The following is a 27,591-nucleotide window of genomic DNA, read 5'->3' as shown; positions in this document are numbered from 1 at the left end:
CCAGCAGTGTATGCCTTAAACATAGCACAATCATAGCAGACATGGTGAGAAGTACCAGTGTCTACCCACCATCCATCTGATCCACCAATTAGGTTTATCTTAGAAATCATAGCTGTAAAAGCTTCTTCGGTCAAGTAAGTCTGCGGAGCAGTGCTTGGCTTGTTCCTATACTTGCATGCCATATGACCTGGCTTGTTACAGTTGTAACAAAGGAATTGTCCAGAGTCATTCTGTTTAGGTGGAGGCTGCTGCCTTCCAGGTTGGTTCCTATTATGATTCTGACTCTGATTGTTGTTTCGAGGAGTGTTCTGGTTGTTGCGGTTGGAATTTGAATTGGAGTTGTGGTTCTGATTCTTAAAAAAAATTTCCATTAGGCTTTAGAACCGTATGTGTGGACTTCTTGGGGTTGTTGTTAGAGACAACAACCACCTCTTCTTTTGGGTCTTGTTGCCTTGCTTCCTCCTCGATACGAAGGCGGGTGATCAAACTCTCTAAGGAAAATTCCTTAGTCTAATGCCTGAGTACACTTTTGAAATCCTTCCACGAAGGAGGTAATTTGTCAATTAAAACAGCAACTTGAAACTGTTCATCAAGTGTCATACCTTCTGAGATAATCTCATGCGGTATTTTCTGAAGTTCGTGAGATTGGGCTTCCACAGATTTATCGTCCACAATTTGATATTTCAGGTAGCGCCTGACAGCATATTTTTTGGTTCTTGCCTCCAATGTATCATATTTCTTTTGCAACGCCTCCCAAATTTCACTTGCAAATTTATCTGAATTATAATGATCATAGAGGTCGTCAGATAAACCACTAACAATAAAATTCTTACAGAGGAAGTCGTTTTCAACCCAGGAGTCCAATTCCTTGCTTCTCGCGTTCAGTCTCTTTGTCCTTGTCAATCGATGGTTCAGAGACAACCGGCTTCAGAACAGTGGGACAAATGCAACCTTCTTCATGGTCGAATAAAAGAGCATCTTTTGTTTTCAACGCTTAAAGTGCAAACCCTCAAAATGAAAGGGCTTATTAATATCAGTAGCAACAGAAGGTTGCATACTCACGCTATCAAGCAATATACGAATATTTACTCCATTGTTGATCTGCACTTATTTTTCCTCAAGTCCATTCTAAGTTCTTATTTAGTTATCTTCTTACTAAGCTTTGAGTTTTCCGACCTAACATCGTTGATGAGTTCTCACCGTCAACAATATCTTTCCCAATAGGATTTGGCTTCCTATAAGGCACTTAAACTTGTGTTGCTTGAAATACTTCTGCTTATGACCCCAAGAGCGTAGAATAGGTGGTAAAACAAGGATTGTACTCTCATGGCTCATCATTGGTTTTTGCTCGTTTGCTATCATTATTGTTGCCACCACTGGAATTATTACTTCGTTTGCCACCATTCTAGTTTTTCTTACTACCATTACCATTGGTTGTCTGGTTCTGGTTAGATGTACCAATATTTTTTGTTGGGGCAGTACTGGTGCCTACTTGGTTGGCCCGATCTACACTTCAAATAGCCTCTTCTAGCTTAATGAATTATTTGCTTGATTTAGAAATTCTCTAGTTGAGTAGACGGTCTTTCTGTTGAGATTAGGCCATAAGGGACCTTTTACTTGAATCCTAGCCATGATGGCCATCTTCTTTCCATCATCACTAACCATTTTTTACCTTGCAGCTTCCTGCATGAATCGATATACATAATCCTTAAGAGGTTCATTAAGCCCCTGCTTGATTTCCACAAGCAATAAAGAATTATGAGTAGAAGAGCATCACAAATGTATCCCAAGATGTAATGGTTCTAGGTTCTAGTTTAAAGAACCATTGTTTAGCTGAGTCAGCTAGGGTTACAAGGAAGATCCTGCAACGAACATCATCTCTCACCCCTTGATCAATTTGTATTTTAAAGTTATTGACATGTGAGATGGGATCTTCTTTTCAAGTATACATCTTCCAAGTTGGCATCTTGAACTTGGGTGGAATGGTAAGAGCATTTATTCATTCAGAGAAAGGAGACCATTTCCTTCTCTCTAAATCAATACCATTAAGCTTAGGAGCATATATCTCCCGAACCATATGTATCAGGGTGTCTAGTTGTGCTTAGATTTCAGGGAAACTAGTGGCACGACTGCTGGAGCAGCGACTGGGATTGCTACAGCTCCTTTTTGTGGTGTAGGTGGGATTACTGGTGCAACAGGTTTTGCAACATTGGAACCATTGCCTTCTCGGAGCTGGTCGAGGACACCTCGCAGCCCAGGCCCTCTGTTCCCAAGTCTATCGAAGACGCTCCCTCCTCTAGGTCTCCCCCCTGCATTCTGACTATTTGCTCGAGGAGGGCCAGGAGGTGGTCTTTCTTGACAGTTTGCTGGCTCTTGCTGCCTTGGTGGAACAAATGATCCTTCAAGCTGCACATTTTCCCTAGGTGGGATATCTTGAGGACAAGGTCGCCTTGGTGGAACAAAATGTCCTCTTGGGTGCCCATCATTGCGATGGTCGTTATAATATTGATAATCAAGGGATTGGTAGTGTCGGCTATCCCCCTCGTCATTATCATAACTGTTTGGGATTGGTAGTGTCGGCTATCCCCCTCCAAACACCTTGCTTAAGGTCTATTGTGGTCTATCCCCACGATGCACCACCACCTCACCTAACCCTTCAGGGTCCAAAGGAAAACACTAGACTCTGTCACCCGCTCGACCCTCCCGGTACGACGTACCCTAGGAGGTGGAATGATATCCATTCAGAATTCTCATTCATAAACCAAATTTAACTGGGTCTTCTTTCGATCCTGGTATCCTGACTTGTACCACCTCAGCAGGGTTCCTCCCTGCTTCAACCACAGTCTACTCTTTGGATTTTATAGCTCAGTGTCACTAACCAGCTAACCATTACCTACTAACGCTATGCCGAGCTCAGTCGTCGCCTTGTCCACTCTATTACAGTCTATGGCGCTATCCCCTGACTGACACACGCCTCACAGCTAGGAGTTCCACCTCCAATTATATCTCCCCTCGGTCAATCGAGGATTTCAAACACTGATCACTTGTCTGCTACTTTTCACCGCATCTGGGTCTCAACGTTAACCTTTCTTACTAATACCCAAGACTTAAGTACCTTATGCCATGCACAACAGTCGACTTAACGTTCTAAGTGTATCAACCACGATCCATTCAGTCGCCTTCCGCAAGGTTCAATCCATCCTCGCGTCAATTATTCCTGGGCGTGCCCAAATCGTGATGCACTCCCATTTCCATAACCCTACCATAGATCAGGTCCTTTATGTAATCACTCTTTACTTAACCTTAACACACACATATTCCGGCCTCACTAGATATCAATCAATTCTTACCTTGTCCTCTGAATTTCTTTCTGATGTGACACCACTCAGTCCGTCTAACCTCAAGTTTTACTGTTCTCCTCGTCTCTGATGTAGTTGTCCCCGGAGATGCTTGTGCAATAGATGACGCGCTTACCAGTCTTGTTATGCCTTCAATTCTTCAGATATTCATCATTAGCTTCTTTGCGGCTTCAGATCAAATCATCTCATACCTGTCCTTTCTCCTTGTAGCTCCAATCTGAGTACTCTTGACGACACCCAAACTAACACTCCGTAGACCCTTACCTGAGACTCCACCTTCTGGGTACAAACGTCTTTTGCATAGTCATTTGCTCACCATTTCCGTCTGGGAGTAATCCACACGCACTGCTCGTGAGCTTGAAGGGGACTTGTCCATACCGTACATGCATTCTCTACCTAAAGAACTTACCTGTGCTGCTGTAGCTTGAACCATTCCAGAATCTTTGTTACCAACTCCTCACACCCTACCTGGTGCAAACTAGACAAATTCCCGAAATGTCTCTATCCTTGGTTTCCAACTGGTAATAACCAGGTCATAGCTCAACTCTTGGAGACATCGTCCCTTCTTGTATCCAACCTTGTACTTTTCATTCTAATCCGACGAGGCTAATCAATCCCCGCAGTATAACACTATGGCTACACCAGGCTCAGATTCCTTCGATCGCTTCAACAGACTTTCTGTCAGCCAAAACCACCTTTTACAACATTCTTTATACCATTCCTATCTGTAGTCTGACCTTGAAGTATTGCCCAAATCTTTCTTTGCATACCCACATAACTTTCCCACTGGTCAGCTCTGTCCCCTTTACGTACTCCAGATGATATCCTCAACAATCCATCTGCCAGAGTTTCTAATTCCTTCTCAATAAGTATTACTGTCCTCAGCCTCCCGAATAACACCTTTGAGGCAACCTCTCTATGTCTGTCTCCCTCTCGGAACATTCTCAACACCGAGTCCTTCCAGTTCGTCACATGCCCAAAGCATAAGCCAGTCAGTTAAATACTCATCCTTGAGGACTCCACCTCGAACTTTGAATGTATCGACGCATTCCAGTTTTCCGTTTCCCGCACCATGGGAAATCCATCCTGACATCTCGAGTCATTCTATGTAGAAGTCATGCCCTCACCTGACCTCCTCTCAGGTGGCATCCTTTCCCTCATGCACACCAAATAACCTCCCTGGTTCCTGTCGCCATCTCGACAACTACCTTTTCGATCAGGCTTCTTTCCAATCTCAAATTAGGTGCCCAAGCACTGTCTGGAGTCCTTCTACCTCAAAGATCGAGAATCCGACCTTGCTGCGTTCTATCAAATAAAAGTACCATCTTAACCATCAGACTTTTCCCCCTTTCTGGCAACCAAAAGCCACAGAACTATCCGGGGTTCTTTTAACTGGATTATCACGAATCTATCTCTACTAACTCCATCAAAGGGAGAACCGCCCTTGCGGCTCTAGCACTCATGCTCTATACATCGACCATTAATTCCTCGAACAACATGGCCCTCTCTGCCATCCACATGCAGACGATAAACTCTTACCTCAGGGCAGCCCAAATGCCTTAGACTATTCCAGATCTCATGTCCTTAAATGGGTCGCCATCCATTCCAAGTACATCCATCAGTATAACTTCCTGAAATGAACTACCCGATTCACCAAACCCATTGATTTACACTGTTGTTACCCCCAACAGTCCAAACCAAACTTATAAGTCCACCAGTCTCCACAGTTCAAATCATGTCTTAATAATCCCTTCTAACAATCATCATCTAGGTTCTTTCCAACCCATTGAGCCAGAACCTCATCCCGAGTACCAATTCCAGGCATCTCTCTGCCTCAACATTTAACGCAACCCTCTAATCGGGATCTCTCATCCTCTTAACCAAGGGTGGAATTAACTCTGCCCGTCTATTGATAAATTCCTTGTCAGTCCGAACTTTCCTCAAAACCCGAGGATAACGCCCTTTAAGCCTTTCATATAATACCTTTTTCTGTCCATACCCTCACAGTAAGCCAACACTGGTAACCTTACTGTTGAAACATCTAAATCAGCTATTTCCCCAGAGAAAATCTGCTGTTCTTCTATCCCAATACAACTAACAAACTCCACAGCTTACTCACACACTAGTGACCCTCCGCTGCTGCTTTCAGGGATAACTGGAGCTCTCAACTCCAACTTATCTAGAATCCCCCTCTCAACACAATATCAGGTCCACTTAACCCTTCTAGGAACAAACAACTCGAGTTCATCTGTCAAAACTGACCAACTCCAGAACTCTGAGGTTCATACCCTGAACCAACCCACAACCAGATCCAAACATCCACAGGTAAAAATGCATACACAAGCATATACTAGGTCAAATCCACAATGATATACATTTAGCTACCAAATTTAACATCACTAAGTATATCCAGGTCTCCACATGCTTCATACAAGCAAATAAACGGATATTACATACGAGTTCAAATTAAACAGTTAACCACATAAACTCTATATGTAAACCATTATGCCAATATTCATCCATATGCATAATAGTATTATTCAGCATGCATCAATCTCAACATGCAATAATCAAGGGCCCAGCCCAACAGCATCTCATGCATATGTCATTTCATTCCTCATGCTCCATATAAATAAGCAGGCAAACAGGGCATTCAAACATACATTCAGACATGTTAATCAATCATACCAACCAACCCTGAGTCGAGCTTGTCACTGACAGCGAGCGTACATGTTCGGTCGATCTCCAGAACCAATAAACCTTGGCTCGCTCTGATACCAACTTGTAACGCCCTACTTCCTTAGAGCCGTTACTAAGTGAGTTTTAAGACAAAACAGTGCAATGAACTCGCTAACCGAGGTTTTGAAACAAAAGTGTGACTAATAAAAAGTTAAGGCTGTAATCTTTGAAAATGCGTTGACTTAATAAAAACTTCTAGTATTAAACAATTGGGATCCCAAAATCAGGTTTGAAAGCTATTTACATCTTGAAATAAGTTTACAGTTGATCAGTTCTAAAAATCATAGATTATTACAGCCATTTTCAAATAAACCCCCAACCAAAGCAGTCGGGCAGGCCAAACATGTACGCGTCGCTTCACGCTCTCCGTACTCATGGTTGGTTGACTCAGTCATTGCCCTTACCTGCAACACAGAGCACCTGTGAGCCGAAGCCCAGCAAGAAAACTCATGCAGAACATAACATATGCAATTTATACAGTTTATCATAACAGATAATCCACATATAAACAAGTCAACCATTAGACTAAGCAAACACGGCCATGCCGCCCCCGAAGCCTTACCGAAGCCTGGGGTCTCGGTCCTCACTGTAGGGATATCACCCGTATCCCCTGGGTCCTACCCTGACCATAAGCATCCCATGTGCTAGGTGTTACTACCGGCCCCACTGCCATTCTCGGCCTTGCCGCCCTCGGCCATAGCCGTTCAATTCACTATAATCATATATAGCATAAATCAAACAACATTCAAACAAATATCAATTTATTTAAATCTGCACCCTAACATGTAATGCAATATAGGGTCGTGCCCTGCAATCATCTCATCATGAAACATGCAATATAGGGCCGTGCCCTGCAATCACACTATGGGCCCATGCCCCGTCCTACGGGTGTTATAGTTTTCTTACCTTTCCCTTCAATAGCTTAGATCACCTGACTCCTTGAGCACGATCCCACTTGAGCCTTAGCGCACACCTAGGCACAAACATAGGTCAAAGTCAACACCGAACCCCAAGTCCGAATACCTAGCCTTGGGACCACTCCCGAGCCCCCAGGAAGTCCTAAATCCCCAAAACAAAGTGGCGGAATCGTGCCCCGAACCCTAGGTCAAAATCCCTCATCAAAAACCCAAAAATTCACCTCTATGAACAGTGCAGCGCTACAGCGCTCTAAAGAGGGCGCTGTAGCGCTACAAGCAGAATGCACCCCCCAGAAACAGGGACTAGCGCTACAGCGCCCACTGACTAGCGCTGTAGCGCTAGTTGCAGCCCAGAAAACACAAAATCGCATTTCTGCGATTTCCTTCAACCAATTCAATCCCAAACTTGTCCAAACCTTTTCCAAGCCCAAAATCAAGCTTATAAACACCTCACACTCATCCCAAGCATCCCAAGAACTCAATCCCAAGCTCAAGCAACCCAAAACTCAAAATCTACCATGAACAACCCTAAACCAGAAATTCAGCCAAACAACAAAGTTAAGGACTTAGAAATCATACCATTGCTGCAAATTTCGACCTTGATTCAACCCTAGGCCTCCTTAGCTTGTTCTCCCTCAAAGCTTGCCCAGAAATTCCCCTAAGATTCCCATCAATCCAGCTTAGATACACAGCCCAAACCAGTAAAAACCCAAAACTGAAAACTCCAAAAACTTACCTCAAACATTGATGTGCTCTTGCCAAATCTTCATGTCTAACCCAAGATCCTTGATGCTCAGCCTACCATTGCTCTCCACTAAGCTTTGCCCCAAGAAATTTGAAGAGAAGAGGTGCTAGAACCCCAAACCGATCCCTTCAAAACCCGTCTGTTTTTTTCTCTCTTTCTTTCTTTCTTTTTCTTTCTTTCTTTTCAGCCTATACTCTTTTCTACAAAATCCACTAAGTGTATAAAGCCTCATTTGACCTATCTTTAAAAGCCAAATGACCAAAATTCCCTTCCTATTAATTCTAAATCCTTTTATCCAAGTAGGGCCATTTTAGTCATTTTACCCAATTCCCGCTAATCCTCAAGTGTCTCTAATATTTTCCCGTTGCTTTCAAACACCTGATGAACCACCAAATAATATCCCCATCATCAAAATAAACGCCAATAAACTCAATAGATCCTATTTATACCCCAGGCTCGCCCCGAGCCGGGTACAAATTCCCTTCATGACTTTCCGCTAGCCTGCTCACTGGGATCGTCTCGAGTCATGAATCACAGATACACCCACATACCACTGTGGTCTCAACAATCATCACATATCAATACAGTTATGCCAAACATGGCCAAAATTACAATTATGCCCTTCTAACACGATCCGGGCCTACATGCATACTAATATACATAGTCATGCATCTCAGATAAACAAATAGTCATATAACATGCTTTAAATCATAATCATGCATTTAACTCATAAAATCACACATAAATCCCATCATGCCCTCCTGGCACGCTAATCAAGGCCCTTAAGCCTTATTAGCTAATTTGGGTCGTTACACTTTCATTCCTTAGTTGTCAGAATTGCTGACCAGCTTAAGGATTAGGAGGTTGGCCTTCTCGTGAGGCTGCACGCATCGGGTTCATTAGCAGGCCTTCCAGTTCCAGACACTTGTCTGGCACAGCCTTGCTCTCCGTTGGGCAGCACTTGCACGTCTTAATGAAGCGACTGATGCACCTTGGGCTAAGCCCCTCTGTTGGAAAGTTGGCTTCAAGTTTGCCCAAGGGGGACTGCTTGGTCTCGAGACCGCGATGGTTGAGCATGTTCTGGAGCCCGACCAACTGGTCGTTGTGCTTCAGGATTTTCCTGACCAACATTCTCAGGCTGAGGATTCACCGATCGGGATCTCACTGCTTGATTTTGTGAGAAGACGGCCTCTAGCAACCTTGCCGCATCAGCATTGCGACGGCCAACTTCCTCTTGTCAGACCTCAAGGGTTTGTTGCCTTTGATCTAACTAGGCTTGTAAATCTTGTCTTTGTTTATTGAGGGCTTCAAATATAGCCTCTTGAGTTGTTGCCTGACTCTCATGCATGTCAAAAAATTCTTCCTGCATCTACCCCACGATCCCTTTCAGCTATTCAAGGTTAGGGTACATATCTTCTCCTAAGTCCACATGGGGCTCATCATGCCCAAATGTGGCTGGTGGAGGCATGTTTCCAGGGGGAGGAAATTGATGAGCGAGGTACATAGGAGGGATTTGACTGCTCGAGGGGCAATCAGGATGGGCAGTGTTAAGGTTCCCCCCTTGTGCTTCTTGACTGTGGCTTCTAGTAGTGATATCCATTACTTCAAATGGTTCTAGTAAAATGGAATCTTAGATTTCCTCTCAATGAAAGCACCAAAGTGTTGACCAGCTTTTTGGTCAACGACACTGAGTCAACACGAACGATAGAAATAAACTTAAAGAGCTGAAATCAAGTAAACGACACAAAGAATTTATAGGGGTCAACCCCAAGAGTTGGTAATGACCTGTGTCCACTTGCACTTTTATTAATCAAAGAAGTCTCAAACCGAAGATCAAGAAGAAACAAGGTTCAACTAAGTTTCTTAAGCCTGAGAGAGAATACAATTTAGTAGGGTTTTGTATGTAAAGTGCACACAAATTCAGCCTCTGATTTGAACTTTGAGATAATGACTGAGAGAGACCTCTATTTACAGAGTCCCTTATTGAGCTATAGGCCCTTACAAATTAATCTAAGCCCTACACGTGAAGTGTAGGATTGTTACAACTGATTGCAAATTAAAATAATACGAGAAAAATACATTCAAATATCAGTTACAAAAATATCTTGGAATATTTCACAATATCTCGTGAAATTCGGATCCTCTGGTGAAATTGTCTTGCATATTGAGCAGGGTCTGTCTCCGGGCAGCTTCAATGGATAGTGCTTACATGCTCCTTCTTGAGAAAGACACTTGGACCAACTAGATTATGACTCCTTGTGCTGGTATGGCTTCCTCAAGCAGCTATCTCATTTCGACCAGCTCTCAACGTTTGATGTCGTTTTATTACCACGTGTCTTCTTCAAATGTCACGTCACTGAGTCTAAAATTGGGTTAAACAATACTAACGATATTTAATCCAAAGATTCCATATAACATTTTTTTACTATGAACTATTTAAATTTGTTCCCTACAATCTTAATTCTCTCGTACCAATACAAGATTATAGTCACAATAATGAATTTAAGAATTTTCTGATATTCAAATAATAATAATAAACAATCAATATATGAAAAAATTTATCTCAATTATTTATTTCATAAAAACATTGTTTAATACATATGTTTTCAAGGGCACCATTCCTAACACTGTGTGCATAAGGCTTCCCATACAAACATACATGAGTCGAGGAGAAGGATTGGGCAATCACCCCCTTGGGCACTTGAAGCTCTAGTCTCAAATCAATTTTCAAGTTTGGTTTCATGGGGCGACTTACCAGAACCTAAGGGCATTTTGGAAATTTTTCTAGTGAGTTCAAAAGTTATAGTCTTGTTTTACTGGTTGGCTTAGAGAGAGTATTTTGAATTATTTTAATTAAGTTTGTAGTAAATGTATATCTAAGATGTTTGTCATGTTTGTTAATATAGGACCTAGTAGCGCAACGATCTCTCACATTATTTGCAAGGACTAAGGTAAGTGAAGTCTTATTGTGGCACAAAAGTTATTAATGTTTTGATATTGGCATGTTCTGGGAATGTTTGTTGCTCGTTCTCTTGCACTAATTCTCCAATCAAGCACTCAATGACTATTTCATGTGTGTTTAAGACGTGAGGTTCCTTCACCGTAGGGAACAGGCAAGTCTTGGTTGTCCTCGTGACATTGAGACATGTTCATGGTGGTTGCCATTAATTTTTAGCAAGAAATTCGATATATTGATGAGTAAAGAATTGTCGTTGCTCTTGATGACAATACCAAACTATTGGCCATGTTTTGACAACTACAAGAAAAGAGAACAAACGACTGAGAAAAGAGCACAAAGTTTTAACGTGGTTCAAATATTAAGGAATCTTACGTTCACAAGCTGTTACTGAGCCCTTAAGAACGAGAGAAAGCCTCACTAAGTATTCTTGTAAGCTTTTTGGGTAATAAAGTAGATAGAATTTATGTATACTAATTACAATGGCATCCTTGTGAGCGTATGACCTTACCATATTTATAGGTGGCCTTTTATCACTTGAATCCCTAAAAAAGGATAACTTCCCTCAATAAGAGGTCGAATCAATCAATACATGATTTTCTCATTAAATACATAATATTTTGTGATTCAAATAAGAAATAAGATGATAATAATTCATATTTAAGTATAATTGGCCAAATGTATCTAATCTCCATGAGTTGGAGTATTTAAGGCGCATTATTGACTTTCTTGAAGTCATATTCTCCTTAAATAAGTGTCTCTCGAGTTGACGAGCATTCTGAAGGAATTACCAGAGTAGGTCTTCATTAAAGGTAGATCAAGTTGATCATTTTTCTAAACACGACTAGTTCATATTTTAGTCCACGTGTCCATTTTCTCAGCTCGAAAAATGGGTACAACACGGTGTTTTCCAAAAAAAAATCTGCTGTCCCCAATTTTCTATCATCTCCATGTCCCACCAATTATTGTAAGACACATCATCTATTTATAGTATTAATATAATTGGAAAAAGAGAAAATTGTAAATAATTTAAATATATATTAAATAAATAAATGAGGTGTCTTAAACTAATTGGTGGGACATGGAGGAGATAGGAAATTGGGGACAGCAGAATTTTTTCCGTGTTTTCCCAAAAAAAAAAAGAAGTGATGTTGAAAAACTCTTGTACCAGATCCCAAAGTATATTCTGCTTGATGACAAACTTTATTAAAGAGGATACCCAATGCATTTAGTAAGATGCGTCATATAGAGAAGCACAAGCAATCCATCAGAAGGTTCATAAAGGATTATGTGAAAATCAAACAGAGGGCAAAGCTTGTCAAGGAAGATATTGTGATAAGGCAACTTCTCGTCAAAAATTAATAAAAATTCAATAGAATATGTGAAAAAATGTGATAAATTCTTATGTTTCTCAAATGTAGACCAAGCACCCCTAACAAGCTCAATCTAACGACTAGCCTATGGCCATTTTCAGCCGGGAAATCGACTCGATCAGATCTCTCCCTACAGGAAAGAGAGAAGTTAAATGTACCATGTAGTTATGGACTACTTCCCCATGTTGGTCAAATCCGAGCCTCTATCCACGATCACATCGAAGAAGGCACTCAACTTCATGGTGAAGAGTATCATCTGCAGATACAAGAATCCTCACAAAATTTTCTTCGACAATGTTACCAATTTGAAAGTACACAGTTTATAAATTCCAATGGCATCATTAAGAGATTCTGAGTTGTGACTCATCCCTAAGCAAATGGACAAGTGAAAACAGCAAACAAAACTCTAAAGAGTACAATAAAAAAAGATTCTCGAGCTAGTAAAAGGGTTTTGTATTGATAAGTTGCCACAAGCTTTGTGGGCTTATTAGACCACTGCTTGCACAACAAAAAAATATACCCTGTTTTCTTTGGCATATGGAAGCAAGGCCATGGTACCAGTCAAGGAAATAGTTCTCATTCATCATCGAGAAACATATGAATAGGTGCAAAATCACGAGTTTCTTATAGAACCGTTAGAGTTCATTGAGGAGAAAAGAATCATTGCAGTTGAAGATAGCCACATATCAATTATATGTTGCTCGGTATTATGATTCCAATGTCTGAGGCAAAGATTTTGTATCTTCTTGAATATCTATGATCAAGTTGCTTATGTGCTTGGGCCCAACTAGGGGTCCATACATCCTCGACTCCATTATCAAGCAAACTAGGCTTTTGCCTAATGCCTCATTGCAGTTGAAAACATAGTATTTTTTTCTTAAGCATTTTTATCTTATAAAACCTTTTTTCTACATATTACTAAAACACGTAATAATTTAAAAATAAATAAAATTTTACAGAAGTAATTAATTATTCAAAGACATATTAATTGTTTATTTTTTAAAAAAAAAATTACTATGATTGAAAATTATTATTTTGTTTCATTAATTACTATTTATATTGAATATCTATACGTAAAATTAAAATAAAATACAATTTTTTGCGTGTGGTATCTAATCGAGGAGGTCATCCGACGAGGAACTTATTAGTTGGCTAGATTAAATGACAAACAAGTTCATTGAGCTTTGAATGGTGAACACCTCTATCAATATTATTAATAACTTTATCTCTTATAAATAAAGGTCGCTTATGTTAAAAGAGGAATGCTATAGATACTCTTGAATTTTCATTTGATGCACTTTTCATTTAATGAAGTATTAATAAAAGTGATCGTGTATACATGCATGATCTTTCATTCAACAAGTGTCATTCCTTTTTCTCCATTTAAAATGAGTGCTTTCAAAGTGCTAGAATGAAATTCGCTCAAATGCTGACAAGTGATAGAGGACTTTTCACTCCTCAATCTTACTCATGCCTGGTTAATATTTAAGTGTGTGATACCTAATGAGAAAAATGAAAACTTGTAAATTCGAGATAGGCATGTAAATGAGGCGAGTCTGCCCTGCTCCATCCCGATAAGTTCCTTGGAGCGAGTCAGGTCAACCCACACCAGTTGAATCGGGGCGGGTCTGCCCCAACCCGTTAAACTTTTTTTTTTTTTTAAATGAATTATTATTAGATTACATTAAAAGTAAGAAATGAAATTCTAAATAGTATATACAGTATACATTATATGACCTCATTTCAATAAAAAAATATTCCAAATATATATTATCTCATTTGCAAAATTACAGTATACCTAGATATTTATAATCAATTTTTCTTGACTAAAGAGAAAAAATAATACTAATATAAAATGGTATCATAAATACATACAAAGACACCTCACTATTGTATAACCAACACTAAGACATCTTATAAATAATAATGTTAAGAAATATATATAAAGCATATATCTCAAAATAATCTTTTTTTAATATTGAGTTTTAGTATAGAAAAAAAAAGTTTTCAGGGCAAGGCAGCCCCGTCGAGTCAGATCGGGGCCCCGCCTCGCCTCACCGTCCCATTTTTCTATGCCTAATTCGAGAACTAAACGTGTTAGGCAAATGTTAAGCCAAATACTATAAGTGTTACAATTAGTTTATACTTTAAGTGAATTGTAAGAGTGTGACTAAAAATACTTGGTTAAATTCATGATTATAGAGTATTATACTAAAATTAACATGTATAAGGAGCACCACATCCATTAATTATGGGTTAAGTTGAAATCTGTTCTTATGAAGCTCACTAGTATTGCTCAGGATAATGCATGACAAGCATAAAAGTACTTGGAGAATATTAGTGTCATTAAAATATGATGATTTCTCTTAAAAAAAAAAATACAAAATGCATTAATGATTCAAAATAAGCTTGAATATGCGAGCAATAAGTTCTTACATCCCAAACATTTTTTATCTTCGCCATTGAGGCAAGATTTAAAAAAATTGAGAGAGTTAAGAAAACTATTGGCAAACAACAGGATGGGGGATCTTGAATTGGAGGTGTTGCAATTACAGACAAAATCTCACCATTGTTATCCTCAACACCATCATTTTTTTAACCTGCATCAAGAAAGTGTCGTCTTCGTCGAGCATGTGCTTCTTCTATGTTCCATAGCGGGCCTTAAGACATTCCATCCAGGAGTCAGTTTTGACTTGATCCATCTCAGACATTGTTGTTTGGCACATGTGATTATGTTTGTCATGGAAGATGCAACCTGTACACACAAGACCATTTGTAACAAAAAAAAAAAACATGAAAACAAACCAAGTGATTAGTTAGATTTACCAAAGTGTAAAGGTTTTTGTTATCCAAAAAATAGGCGTAGATGATGTGGCAGACATTTTTAACACATGGCTGACACCTGGCAAAGGTGTTGTTCGAATATCGACCAGGGAGGCTCCCCTGACACAACATCTGGTTTTTATATACGACCAGCTTGGTCGTATACTCCGTATGTTTTGAGAAGATCTTGTACATTTATAATTATATACGAGATTATCTCCCATAATTCCTGAGTATCCGATTATTTAGGAAAGAATATCTGTAACAAATTTATGTAATCCTCCTTGAGCCTATAAATAGAGAAGAAATAGCTCAAGGAGGGAGAGAGACTTTTTTTGGCTGAGTTAAGTTTGTGCTTTACAAGAGAATTAGAGCTATTATCTTCTGATTATATTATTCCCCCTTCTAAGGTTTGTGAAACTCAGAGAACCCTAGTTCTTTGATCACTCCTTTGAGAACTAATATTAATAATAGCTTAAGTGGACGTAGGTCATTACCAATTCGTGGGGCCGAACCACTATAATTTGTTGTGTCGTTTACTGTTTTTTCCATTAGACCTATTTCAACACTTTCCATCACATCAAGCATTTGACTCCGTGTCAGTTGACCAAAACGAGGGTCAACATTCTGGTGCTTTCATTGAGAGCTTGAGACGAGGTTGTTGAAGTACTAATGGCAAAGACAACCAAGAAGACTGGGCAGGCAGCTGGCGTTGCACCATCCCAACCTTCTCCTCCGAATGTGGCTGAGGATGAGCCACACTTATAGTTTGATGAGGAGGAACTGGACTCCGAAACGCTGAGAAATACTCTGGGAGTATTGCAAGATGAATTGGCCAATCTGAGGGCCAGTCAAGAAGTGCTGCGGAGACTATGGCGCGACAGCAGCAAGAAATAGAGCGTCAACGCCAAGAGCTGAGTGAAAGACAGGCGGAGATGGACCGTCGTCAGAGGGAGGCCATGGCAGCCCTCGAAGCAGCCTTGCAATTGGCTAGGAATCAAGCTGCACCTGCCTCGCAGCCTAATCAACCCTCGAATGGGCCACCTCAAAGGGGTCCCAATCCTAGCCCTCCGATCTAGCCAATGAGCCCTCAAAGGCCAGAGCAGCCAGCAATGCCTCATAATGATGTCCCACCTAGGGATCCTGAGATGCAACCTCCATCCCAGACTGACTGAGGCAACCCCCCATTGCCAAGGCAGAATAGGGCTGGGCAGCAGCCCCGTAGCCCTAGACGCCAAGGGGGTGAAGAGCCGCACCCACCGAACAGGGGACATCGTCCTTCTGCCAACAGAAGGAACTCAGAGACAGGCTCTGTGGTTAAGGGCCCCCCACGGCATGATAATGCATGGGGACCCACTGACCAGCGCAAGCCTCCCCCTAACGCTTAGGAAGTTCCAGCCCGAGGAGGCAACCGAGGAGACAGTCGGTCTCACCATAGCCAATCGAGGTTCAGAGATGGCTATGGCTACAATGAGGTCGACTCAGGCAAAGGGAATGCCGGTCGGAGGAATGAGGAGAGAGGTGGAGGTAGAAGCCCACCACCTAAAGAAGACCAACAAGCGAGACGTAATGCTGGGGGGCAGCCCAGACAAAACAACGTCTTTAGCCGACTCGGAGCCAACGAGCAACGGCGAAGAGATGATGACTTAAGGGATGTACTCAATGACCGCCGGGAACGGCATGACGAGTGCATTCCCCCAGCACCAAAGGCCCCAACAATTCCTGAAGCAGTTCAGGCCCAGATATATGCCCTGAACCAGGCAGTACAACAGCTGGTCGGGGGAAGAACGTCACACATCAAGTACGACAGGAGAAGGGGCACTCCTTTCGTTCAGAGGATCGCTGTGGCAGAAACTACCAGTAAGTTTAAAATGCCCACACTGCCAAACTATGATGGGTATGGTGACTCGGTATCTCATGTCAACAAGTTTGACATACAGATGGACATTCAAAAGGTGTCCGAAGACGCTCGGTGTAGGATCTTCCCTGTAACACTTTCTGATGCTGCACAGGAGTGGTTCTTTAAATTCCCTCCTGCTAGTATTGTATCTTGGGAGATGTTCGTAAAGGAGTTTTATGGACAATTCTATGCGGGTCGTGTGCACCCAACTGAGGCAAACCAGCTGGTCGAGTTACGTCAGCAAGAAGGAGAACCACTGAAAGACTACGTCCAGCGTTTTATGCGAGCCGCTGCTGGAGCCAAAACGGTGGGAAATGAAGGCAAAATGATGGCCCTAACTGTAGGAGTTAAGCATCGTACGCCCCTTTGGAGTAGCCTCAGGAAGCATGGGGTTAAAACTACCCAAGAGTTTTTGGATCAAGCTGATCGATACATCAAGCTCGAGGATGCCATTGCCAGCAAGGGAAAGACCCCAAACAAAGATAAGGGGACTGAAGACCCCGCCAAAGCCGCCAATGGGTCAAAACCCAATGGCAATGGTAAAGGCAACAGGAATGGCAACGGCAAAAATGGGGGGAAGAGACCCCATAACGAACCCTCTACCTCCGAGAATAAGCACGCTAAGGGAAACCGTTATGAGCCACGATTCACCAACTACACTGCCCTTGTCGAGTCTCGAGCAGAGGTGTATCAGGCCACAAGTTCCGCTGCCATTCGAAAGGATATTTCGAAAAGAGATACCACCAAATTCTGTCGTTTTCACAATGACTACGGACACAATACGAACGAGTGCAACCAGTTGAAAGATGAAACCGAGTTCCTTATTAGACAAGGACACTTGAGGAGATACGTACAGGCCTCGGGGGCTTCCCAACGAGAGGCTCCAGGTGGCAACGAGCAGGCGCCTGCACGCCAACGCTCGCCACCTTTGCAGCCTGACCCCGTGGCTGGCACTTTACTCACCATCTGCGGAGGCCCACACCTAGCGAAAAACAGTGGAAAGGCAAGGGAACAATATGCTCGGACCCTACGCCTCGACCAGAACATCGAGATGATGGTTGTGGAAGACCAGGCATCAAAGAAGGCTCGGTCAGAGGACGGTGAAATAACCTTCTCTGATTGCGACGCCCAGCATGTCTGGTTCCCACATTCTGATCCTCTGGTCATGGATGTTCAAATTGCCAACATGATGGTGAAGAGAGTGCTGGTCGATACAGGAAGTTCAGTTAACATCTTGTATAAATCTTTGCTGGAACGAATGAAGTTGTCCGTCAAGGACTTGGAGCCCTGCAACCAAACAATTTACGGTTTCTCTGGTGAGGGACTCGCTCCAACAGGGTCAATCAGGCTTCCGGTAACAGCAGGTACAGCACCCGCTACCAGGACATTACTCACTACTTTCATAGTGGTCGATTGTCCTTCGGCTTACAATGCTGTAATTGGAAGACCCACACTGGTTGACCTTTGGGTCGTCACCTCAATATGGCACCTAGCCATGAAATTCCCAACAGACGCAGGGGTAGGACGCGTGTTGGGAAACCAGAGGGAAGCAAGGGAGTGCTATAATGCCTCAATTACTAAGGCCAAGAAGGGAATGTCGAGGAGCGCTCCCCCAGAAAGGTTGCAAATGGCCATTGATATACAAGCCCAATCAGGTGATGAAGTCACCAAATAGGGTGTTACCCAAAGTGAGGATAAAGACTTATGTAACGACCCGAATTCACTAATAAGGCTTAAGGGCCTTGATTAGTGTGCCAGGAGGGCATGATGGGAATTATGTGTGATTATTATGACTTAAGCATGTTATATGATTACTTGAGTACTTAAGACGCATGACTATGTGTGTTAGTGTGCATATAGGCCCAGATTAGGTTAGAAGGGCATAATCGTAATTTTGGCCATTATGGGCATAACTGCTTTGATATATGTGATAATTGTTGAGACCACATTATTATGTGGATATATCTGTAATCTGTGACTCGAGACGATCCTAGTGAGCAAAGTAGCGTAAAAGTCATAGCGGGGATTTATACCCGGCTCGGGGTGAGCTCAGGGGTGTAAATGGGAATTTAGTGGATAAGCTGGAGATTATTATGATATTGAGGAAGGCTATTGGTGATTAGTAAGGTATTGGGAACTAAGCGGGAAATAATAGGGACACTCGAGGAAGTAGCGGGAATTGGGAAAAATGACTAAAATACCCTTAAGAGGACTAAAGGATTAAAGTTAGCTGTGAGGGCATAAAGGTCATTTGACTTTTAAGGAAGGGTATTACTGAGGTTTTAAGATAGTGGGATTTATAGAATATCAAAAGGGTCTGAAAAAGAAGGGAAAAGAAGGAGGGAAAAACAGAGAGAGTTTCTTGAGTCGGTTTACACTTTCCTTCACCTATTTCTGGAGAATTTCTGGAGTAAAGCTTAGAGGAGAGCTGGGATAACTAAACCTCAAGGACTTTGATCTAAGGCTAAGGAATTGACAGAGGTTTAACAGGGTTTCACCAATACTTGAGGTAAGATTCTAGAGTTCATCCATTTCTGTTTCTGGTTTTTTTTAGTTGTGGTACTTGTGTTGAATTGAATGGAATTGAATGGAACTTTAGGGAATTCAGGCTTAGGGCTGAGGAGCAGCAAGCCAAGGGAGCCTAGGGTTAGCTTGTGGGCGAAATTCTATCAAAGGTATGAATTCTAAGCTTTAGTTTTGATGTTCAACTGGTTTATGTTGGGTTCTGAAGTTTGGAGGTGGCTATGGTGAATTTTGAGTTTGTGATTGCATGTGCTTGGAGTTTAGATGTTTAGGGTGCTTGGGATGAGTGGAGTGTGGTCATGAGGTTGTTTTTAAGTTTGGGTAAGAGTTGGAAGAGGTTTGGTTGAGGTTGGCTCGAGAGAAATCGCACAAAGGAAATTTTGGTGTTGGGCTGCCTGTGACTAGCGCTACAGCGCTAGCCTTTGGGCGCTGTAGCGCTAGGCCCATATGCTGGAAGGGTTTTGGTTCTGTCTGTAGCGCTATAGCGCCCTCCCAAGAGCGCTGTAGCGCTACCCTGCCTTCTGAAGGGGATTTTGGGGTATTTTGCAAGGGTTTTTGACCTAAGGTTTGGGGTTTGGTTCCACCACCTTGTTTGGTGGAACTAGGACATCCCGGGGGCTCGGGATTAGCCCCGGGGCTAGGTTTTGAACTTGAGGATTGATGTTGACTTTGACCATGATTGTGTTTAGGTAAGCGCTAGGGCTCGAGTGGGATCGTGCTCAAGGTGTCGTGACATTGAAAACTAGTGAATTGAAAGGTAAGAACACTGCACCCGAATGTATGATTGTGATGGGACTAAGTGCTCCTGAGAATTGTTTTGTGTCATCGTTGGTATTATGCCAAGGGACACGTATAAGCGGTCTAAGAGTACCGTTCATGAATTTAGAGCATGGGACACGATTTGGTCACTGGGAGCCAGAAATGAAAGGATAACAGAGGGAGCAGCTTGTGAGCACTAGCTCTGGTTATCATCTGTGCATTGTGTTATATGAGCTGATATGCTTTGTAAATGAAATACTTGATTATTGATATGCTTTGTATATGAAATACTTGATTGTTGCTATGTTTGAAGTTTATGAGATGTCATATGTGAGATTGACCTGACAGCTAAATGTGCATGCTCTATTATTGATGTATGTTCTTGCTGGGCCTTGGCTCACGGGTGCTACGTGGTGCAGGTAAAGGCAAGGGCAAGTTGGACCAGGCCTGAGGTGGAGAGCTCCGAGGTGAAATGTACATAGCCAGCCGTTCGATCACCATGATCGAGGAGTGTGTCAGGACAGAGATCACCTAACTGCTCATTTTGCCTTAGTATGGCTGTTAATGTATTAGACTTTGTAACTTTTGTAAATGGCTTTTAAACTGTCATTTTTGGGATCCCATGTACATAAACAATGTTTAGTAATGAAAATGTATCTTTTGAGACCAAAACGTTTTTAACCCTAGTTCCTCTACTATTTCAATAACACGTTTTTACTTTAATGACTTGATTAGCGAGTCTGGCACTTTATAAACACACAGAGTAGCGGTCCTGGCTATCCAGGGCATTACACTTAGATCCTCGCTTTGGGGATTTTGAGGAAGATGTTGGACCTGTCGAGGACCTTGAGGAGGTCCAGCTTGACGAAGAGTTTCCGACCAGAGTTGTAAAGGTCGGCAAAAATTTGGAAGCAACAACCAAGCACGCACTGGTGGAATTTTTGAGGAAGAACCAGGAAGTTTTCGCCTGGTCACATAAAGACATGGCTGGGATAGATCCTGCAGTCATCAGCCATGTCCTGAACATCGACAAAAGCTTTCCACCCGTGCAACAGAAAAGAAGGTTCCTCGATAAAGACAGATCGAAAGCCTTAAAAGAAGAAGTTGAAAAACTAAAGGAGAATGGGTTCATCAGGGTGGCATTTTATCCATCATGGGTCTCTAACCCAGTACTGGTTCCCAAGCCTAATGGCAAATGGCGAACCTATGTGGATTTCACAGACCTTAATAAAGCCTACCCTAAGGATTGCTTCCCACTCCCAAGGATCGACCAACTGGTCGATGCAACTGCAGGACATGAGATCCTCTCTTTCATGGATGCATACTCAGAATACAATCAGATTAGCATGCATCCCCCTGACGAGGATCACACTAGCTTTCGGACCGATACAGGGCTATACTGTTACAAAGTAATGCCCTTCGGATTGAAAAACGCTGGTGCGACTTACCAGCGACTAGTTAACCACATGTTTAAGGAGTTAATCGGAGTAAACATGGAGGTGTACGTTGATGACATGCTGGTAAAGTCAAAAAAGGCAGAAGGGCATGTGAAGGATTTACAAGAGTGTTTCAATGTTCTGAATAAATATCAGATGAAGCTAAATCCTCTCAAGTGTTCCTTCGGAGTTGGATTAGGGAAGTTCTTGGGGTTCATCGTTAATTCGAGAGGAATCAAAGCTAATCCCGAAAAGATCAGAGCCCTGATCGATATGAAATCGCTAGTAAAAATCAAATATGTGCAAAGTTTGACTGGAAGAATTACCGCGCTCAGTAGATTTATTTCAAAATCGATGGATAAGTGCGTCCCTTTCTTTAATCTACTTAGGGGAAACAAGAAGTTCGAGTGGACTGAAGACTGCGAATAGGCTTTCCAAGCCTTAAAAGCCCACATTGCGCAGCCTCCCATCTTATCAAAGCCTATAGATGGGGAAACTTTGCTCATGCACCTGGCGATCACCGACTATGTTGCTAGTGCGGTGCTAGTGAGAAAAGAAGAAGGCGTACAAAAGGCGGTGTATTATGTGAGCAAAAGGTTAATCAGAGCCGAGTTAAGATATCCTCCCATCGAAAGATTAGCCTATTGCCTAATTTTGGCCTCAAGGAAGTTACGTCCTTACTTCCAAGCCCATCCAATCATAGTCTTGACTAATCATCCCCTTCGGCAAGTTCTACAAAAGCCGGAAGCTGCTGGTCATTTGTTGAAATGGGCAGTCGAACTCGGGCAGTTCGATATCACATACTCACCGTGAGCAGCAATAAAAGGACAAGTCTTGGCTGATTTCATTGCTGAATTCACTGAACCCCCAGATGTCGAGCAGGGTGAAAAGCCTAGTGCGCCTAAGCCTCAAGTTGAAGCTCCTTCGTGGAAGCTATTCATAGACGGATCGTCCAACGAATCTCACGCAGGAGCAGGAGTGATATTGATAACACCGGAAGGGCATCGATTTCACTACGCAATTAGGTTTGATTTCACCGCTTCGAACAACGAAGCTGAGTATGAAGCCCTACTCGCTGGGTTAAGGTTAGCCAAAGACATGAACATTAAAGTGCTGGATATTTACAGCGATTCACAGCTGGTAGTGAATCAAGTCTTAGGGGAGTATTAGGCATGAGGTCTGAAAATGGTGGCCTATCTGAACAAAACTAAAGATCTGTTGGCGCAATTTGAAAAATATACCCTCCAGCAAATACCTCGAGATCAAAATTCAAACGCAGATGCCCTAGCCAAGCTCATAAGTGAAAAGGATGCTGACACTTTAAATATAGTGCCAGTCGAACGGATGCGCGAGCCAAGCATACGAGTAGAAGAAACCAATATGGAGGTCTGGTTAGCAGATACGTGGATGGCACCATACCTGGAGTATCTCACGAGCGGTATACTACCAGCAGATAGAAACAAAGCCAGGACCCTTCAGAGATAAGTTGTTAGGTATATCCTGGTCGATGGGATTCTATACCGAAGAGGATACTCAATGCCACTGCTCAGGTGTGTTACACCAGAAAAGGCTAAAGAACTGATGAAGGAGGTACATGAAGGCTTTTGTGGAGATCACGCTGGGGGGCAAAGCTTATCAAAGAAGATTCTAAGGCCGACCATGAACGAAGACTCGATGGAGTTTGTGCGCAAATGCGATAAGTGTCAGAGGTTTTCCAAGATCCCACGGGCAACTCCTAATGAATTAAAATAGATGCAAAGTCCATGGCCCTTTGCAGTGTGGGGTATAGATTTAATCGGGTCCTTGCCAACAGGAAAAGGTGGAGTGAAATAGGCAGTTGTGGTGGTCGACTACTTCACCAAATGGGTCGAGGCTGGGCCACTCGCTACCATAACGACAAAGAAAGTGCTTGACTTTGTCATCAAGAACATTGTTTGTCGATATGGATTGCCCAGAAAGATTGTCTCGGACAATGGCACCCAGTTTGATAGTGACCTAGTCACAGACTTCTGCGAAAGGCATGGAATCATTAAGAGCTTTTCTTCAGTTGCTCATCCACAAGCAAATGGGCAAGTCGAAGCAGTAAATAAGACATTGAAGGATACCCTGAAGAAAAGGCTCGAGGAAGCTAAAGGAACATGGCCAGAATAGCTGCCTGAAGTACTCTGGTCGTATAGAACTTCTCACCGAACAGCAACAAGTCATACCCCATTTTCCTTAGCATATGGGTATGAAGCTATGTTGTCTGTCGAGTTAGATTCGCCCTCGCATCGTAGAATCACATACAACCAGGATCAGAATAGCCAGCTGTTAATAGAGTCCCTAGACCTGCTCGAGGAGAAACGAGAAAAAGCCCAACTCCGAGTAGCTGCGTATCAGCAAAAAGTCGCTCGGTATTTTAAAGAAAGTTCAACGTCGAAGAAAGAAAGTCCAAAGTAAAAGAAAGAAAGTTCAACGTCGAAGACCTAGTACTTCGAAGAGTTTTCTTAAACACCCACGACCAAGCTGCTGGAGTACTCGGACCAAACTGGGAAGGACCTTACTAGATTGAAGAAGTCCTTCATCCAGGCACCTATAAACTTGCACGCTTAAATGGAGATCTCGTTCCGTGTTATTGGAATGGAGAACACATGCGCCAGTAATATCAATTAACAGTCCTTTTTAAAGGACTGGCTTGTATTAATTTTTACTTTTTACAAGTTTTGAAAAATGGTTAGTCATGTTATATGGCTAATCGCTTATAAGTGTAAGATCTTTCAAAGATCACTCGTAAAGACATGTTTAGTCCATTTAAATACGAGATTTATAAGGGACTGTGCGCAGCCAGTCATTCTTGCCAAACTTTGTAATTTTTTACAAGTATTTGTTCATTACGTGTGTTGTTTTGTTGTATTATAAGTTTTACATTTTATACCGAGCAGTAATGTTCGTACAGGTCATGGTCAAGGCAAGTGACCAAGGACCTAAAGCTCCTCGATCACTTAGGGGGCATATAAGGTACATCTATAGCAAAGCATACCAAGAGGTATGTAAACACATGAACAAAATAAGTGAAAGCATACTACGGTAATTAGAGTATTTTGAAAAATCAAGCCAAAGTACTATGCTAGGTTCGGTCATGCGAACAGATGTTGTAATAAAGCAGAAATATTATAATGTCAAAGGAATCCTTTTACACCGCGAGCAGTACTGCTCGGATGTAATTGTTCAAGTAAAAGTAAAAGCTGCCCGTGCAGCAAAACCAAGGAAAAATTATATTGTTTTTACATCGCGACCCGTAGGTCGTGTAGTTAAAAAGAAAAAAGAAGAAATATAAAAGAAAAAAAAATCATGGAGCTTGAGGAGTTGGAGGATCCTGAGGAGGGGCTTGGTCGACGGCTTCATTGTCTGCACCCTCCATCCCAGTGGCCAGCGAGATTTCAGGGGAAGCAAGGACCCTCGATCCCTCTTCTTCAGCCAGTTGAGCCGTGCAATAAGCCAGCTCAGCTTCCCTTGCGTTCTCATGGAAGGTAGTCAAAATTGGCACCCTGATTGTGCTTCTAGAACTCATAGAAGCACCTCATAGTGGCATATTTGTACCTCTCTAAGTTGGTAGCATTAGTCACCTCCAAAGACTTGGCTCGGGCCTCCATGTCCTTGGTTTCAAGCCTGCTCGCGATCAAGTCCAGCTCCAGCTGCTTAGTCAGCTTATAATTAGAGCGGTTGGACTCCTTATATTGGTCCCTCGACTCGCGGGCTTTCTCCAAAGATTTTTGCTTCTCCTCCAACTCCTTTTCTAGTTTGGCCTTTTTTGCAGTCACCGCCGCCAGCTGATCAGCGTATCGAGCCTCGACAGCTTTGAGTTCCTCCTCATGTCGTTGGTCCGAGGTCTTGACCTCCTCGACAATGGCACCCAGGCGGATGTGGCCAGCGGTGAGGGTTAGCATGGCCTGCATTCAGGACAAATATTAAACAAACAATAAAAGGCCAAAAACCTGATTTCACAAAAGGAAACAACTTACGCTGGTGAACTCATTCAGGGCTCGGTTCAAAATTGGGTCGACGCCCATCGTCTCCATGGCTGCCATTGCTGCTCGGCAGCGGTCATGCTTGGCGATTTTGGTCAGCCTCTCCTTGATCAATCTAAAGGAGCGGCCAACCATCAGGTTCTCAGTCGAAGCAGGACCTTCCTACCGGGTTTGATCGGATGGGGCGGCAGGAGAAGGAGTTGACTCGGCCGCAGCAGATGGAGTTTGCTACTCGCGGGGGGAAGACGGAGTCGCGGTGGTAGAAGGCCCTTCCTCCGTAAGGCCTGCATCCCGAGCCTTCTTTGCCGCATGCGCCTTACTGCTCTCTCCAGCATGTCTCTTGTTGGCTTTCTTTTTACTCAGAGGAGCAGTAGCAGCCTCTGGGTTGCTGTAAAGATCAAAGACGTTGGTAGAGTCTATACCTGAAAAGAAAAATCAAAGTCGAGCCATGAGATAGCATGAATAGCCAAACACATTACATTAGAAAGAGGAACAAAGAGGATTGCAAAGTCCAATACCCGAGCTATTACTACTGGTCGCTACACTACAGACTCTACTAGTCTTATATTCATTCTTTGATACGAAGAAGTCTGGCCCTAAGTGTGGAGCATATTTAAAACTGTCGTCCCCGTCGAACAGATGACAGGGAATTGACACATTTTTTAAAAGTGAGATTACTATATCGTTGTCGTCCGACGAGTTGTCGGAGAGTTCGACAGGCTCGACGGCCTTTTGTTTTCCTTTTCCTTTTTCTTTGGGAGCCGAAGGCCTCTCTGCTCGAAGAGTACTAGCAGGTTCCTTGATCGTAACCCCAGTTGGTCTCCTCCGCGGAGGAGACGTTTGGGATTGCTGCTCGGGTTCTGCTTCGGCGCGAGCACTCCCTGCTGAAGGCCCACTCACACTTGGTTGAGAATCCCAGAGGCCAGGCAGCCTAAGGTTAGCCTCTGTTACTAATTTTTTAACACTCTTCTCAGCATCTGACATGCTGGCTAAGAGTACCGCCCTTGACTCCATCCCTGGAGTTGGGTTTGGTCGCAGCCACGGGCCTGAAACACATTGAAAGTTCAAGATATAGTGGTGGAAAAACACTAAGTGAAAAAGCCAGCGGTGTGAAAATGTTACCTCCTCGTGTGAAAGCCAAATTTTCTGCGACTAGGTCAGGCGTAAGGAAGTACTCCTGGTAGTACCTCCCCACATTGAAGATATGGGTGGTATCAGTCAGGAAAGTGCGCCCGGTTTCCTGATGACAAAGATGGAAGAACCCCGTGCCTTCTTGGTTGGGGTTAGATTTAAGGTCGAACAGGTAGTTGACCTCATGTGGCGACGGCGCGGGCCATTTTTTCTGGCTATACAGGATATAGAGTGCAGCGAGCATTCTATATCCGTTTGGGGTAATTTGGAAGGGGGCAACTCCGAAGTAGTTGGACACCCCTTGAAAGAATGCATGAAGAGGCAAAGTGGCTCTTGCCTCAATATGAAACCGCGACCAGGCACTGTAAGCACCTCCAGGCAGATTAGCCCTTTGGTCTGGGTTTGGTTTGACTAGGGTCACCCCTGTCAGATTATATTTGTTTAAGTAGTTAGCGATCATTCTGATCGTCACCCTACTTTCATAAACTACATGCCACTCGACATTCGGCTGAGTAGCGTGTCGAGGGCGAGCATGCCTTTGCACATTTGGATCGGGGACATTTTCGTCTCTACTGTTGACCCAAACTCTTAAGTCTCCTTGTTTTGATGATTAACAAATATTTGATTATTATTTGTTACTAATGATTTGTTGATTTTGTAGCAAAAACCAAAGTGAATTAGCAATTCAAAGTCAAACTTATGACCAAGGGCAAAATGGTCATTCTACCAAATTTTCTGGAAATGACCCGAAATGGATTTCAAGACTCAAGAAACTCAAGATAAAGGTTTAATTTCATTTCTTAGTCTTGTAAAGTGATTGCAAGTTTACTTTAAGTCATAAGTATAAAATTTGGCTCATTCACGTGCTAAAAATGGTGATTTTTCAAAATGAAAACTAGACATCCTAAATTCACTTTTAAGAA

General features: G+C 42.7%; 1 protein-coding gene across 1 annotated transcript; it reads right to left on the bottom strand.

Annotated features, from left to right (window-relative positions):
* Positions 1-510: 510 nt before the first annotated feature.
* Positions 511-25,672, bottom strand: LOC133818046 (uncharacterized). Its single transcript, XM_062250738.1, has 4 exons — positions 25,532-25,672; positions 25,136-25,459; positions 1,673-1,728; positions 511-895 (listed from the first exon to the last, which is right to left on the bottom strand). Exons 1-4 carry the CDS (start codon positions 25,670-25,672, stop codon positions 511-513), a joined length of 906 nt encoding a protein of 301 aa, XP_062106722.1.
* Between the last annotated feature and the right edge of the window lie 1,919 nt (positions 25,673-27,591).

The sequence above is a fragment of the Humulus lupulus genome, chromosome 1 (genome assembly GCF_963169125.1).
Source record: "Humulus lupulus chromosome 1, drHumLupu1.1, whole genome shotgun sequence".
NCBI lineage: Eukaryota > Viridiplantae > Streptophyta > Magnoliopsida > Rosales > Cannabaceae > Humulus > Humulus lupulus.
Note: the sequence above shows the minus strand (reverse complement) of the source record. Positions and strands in the feature narration are given on the sequence as shown.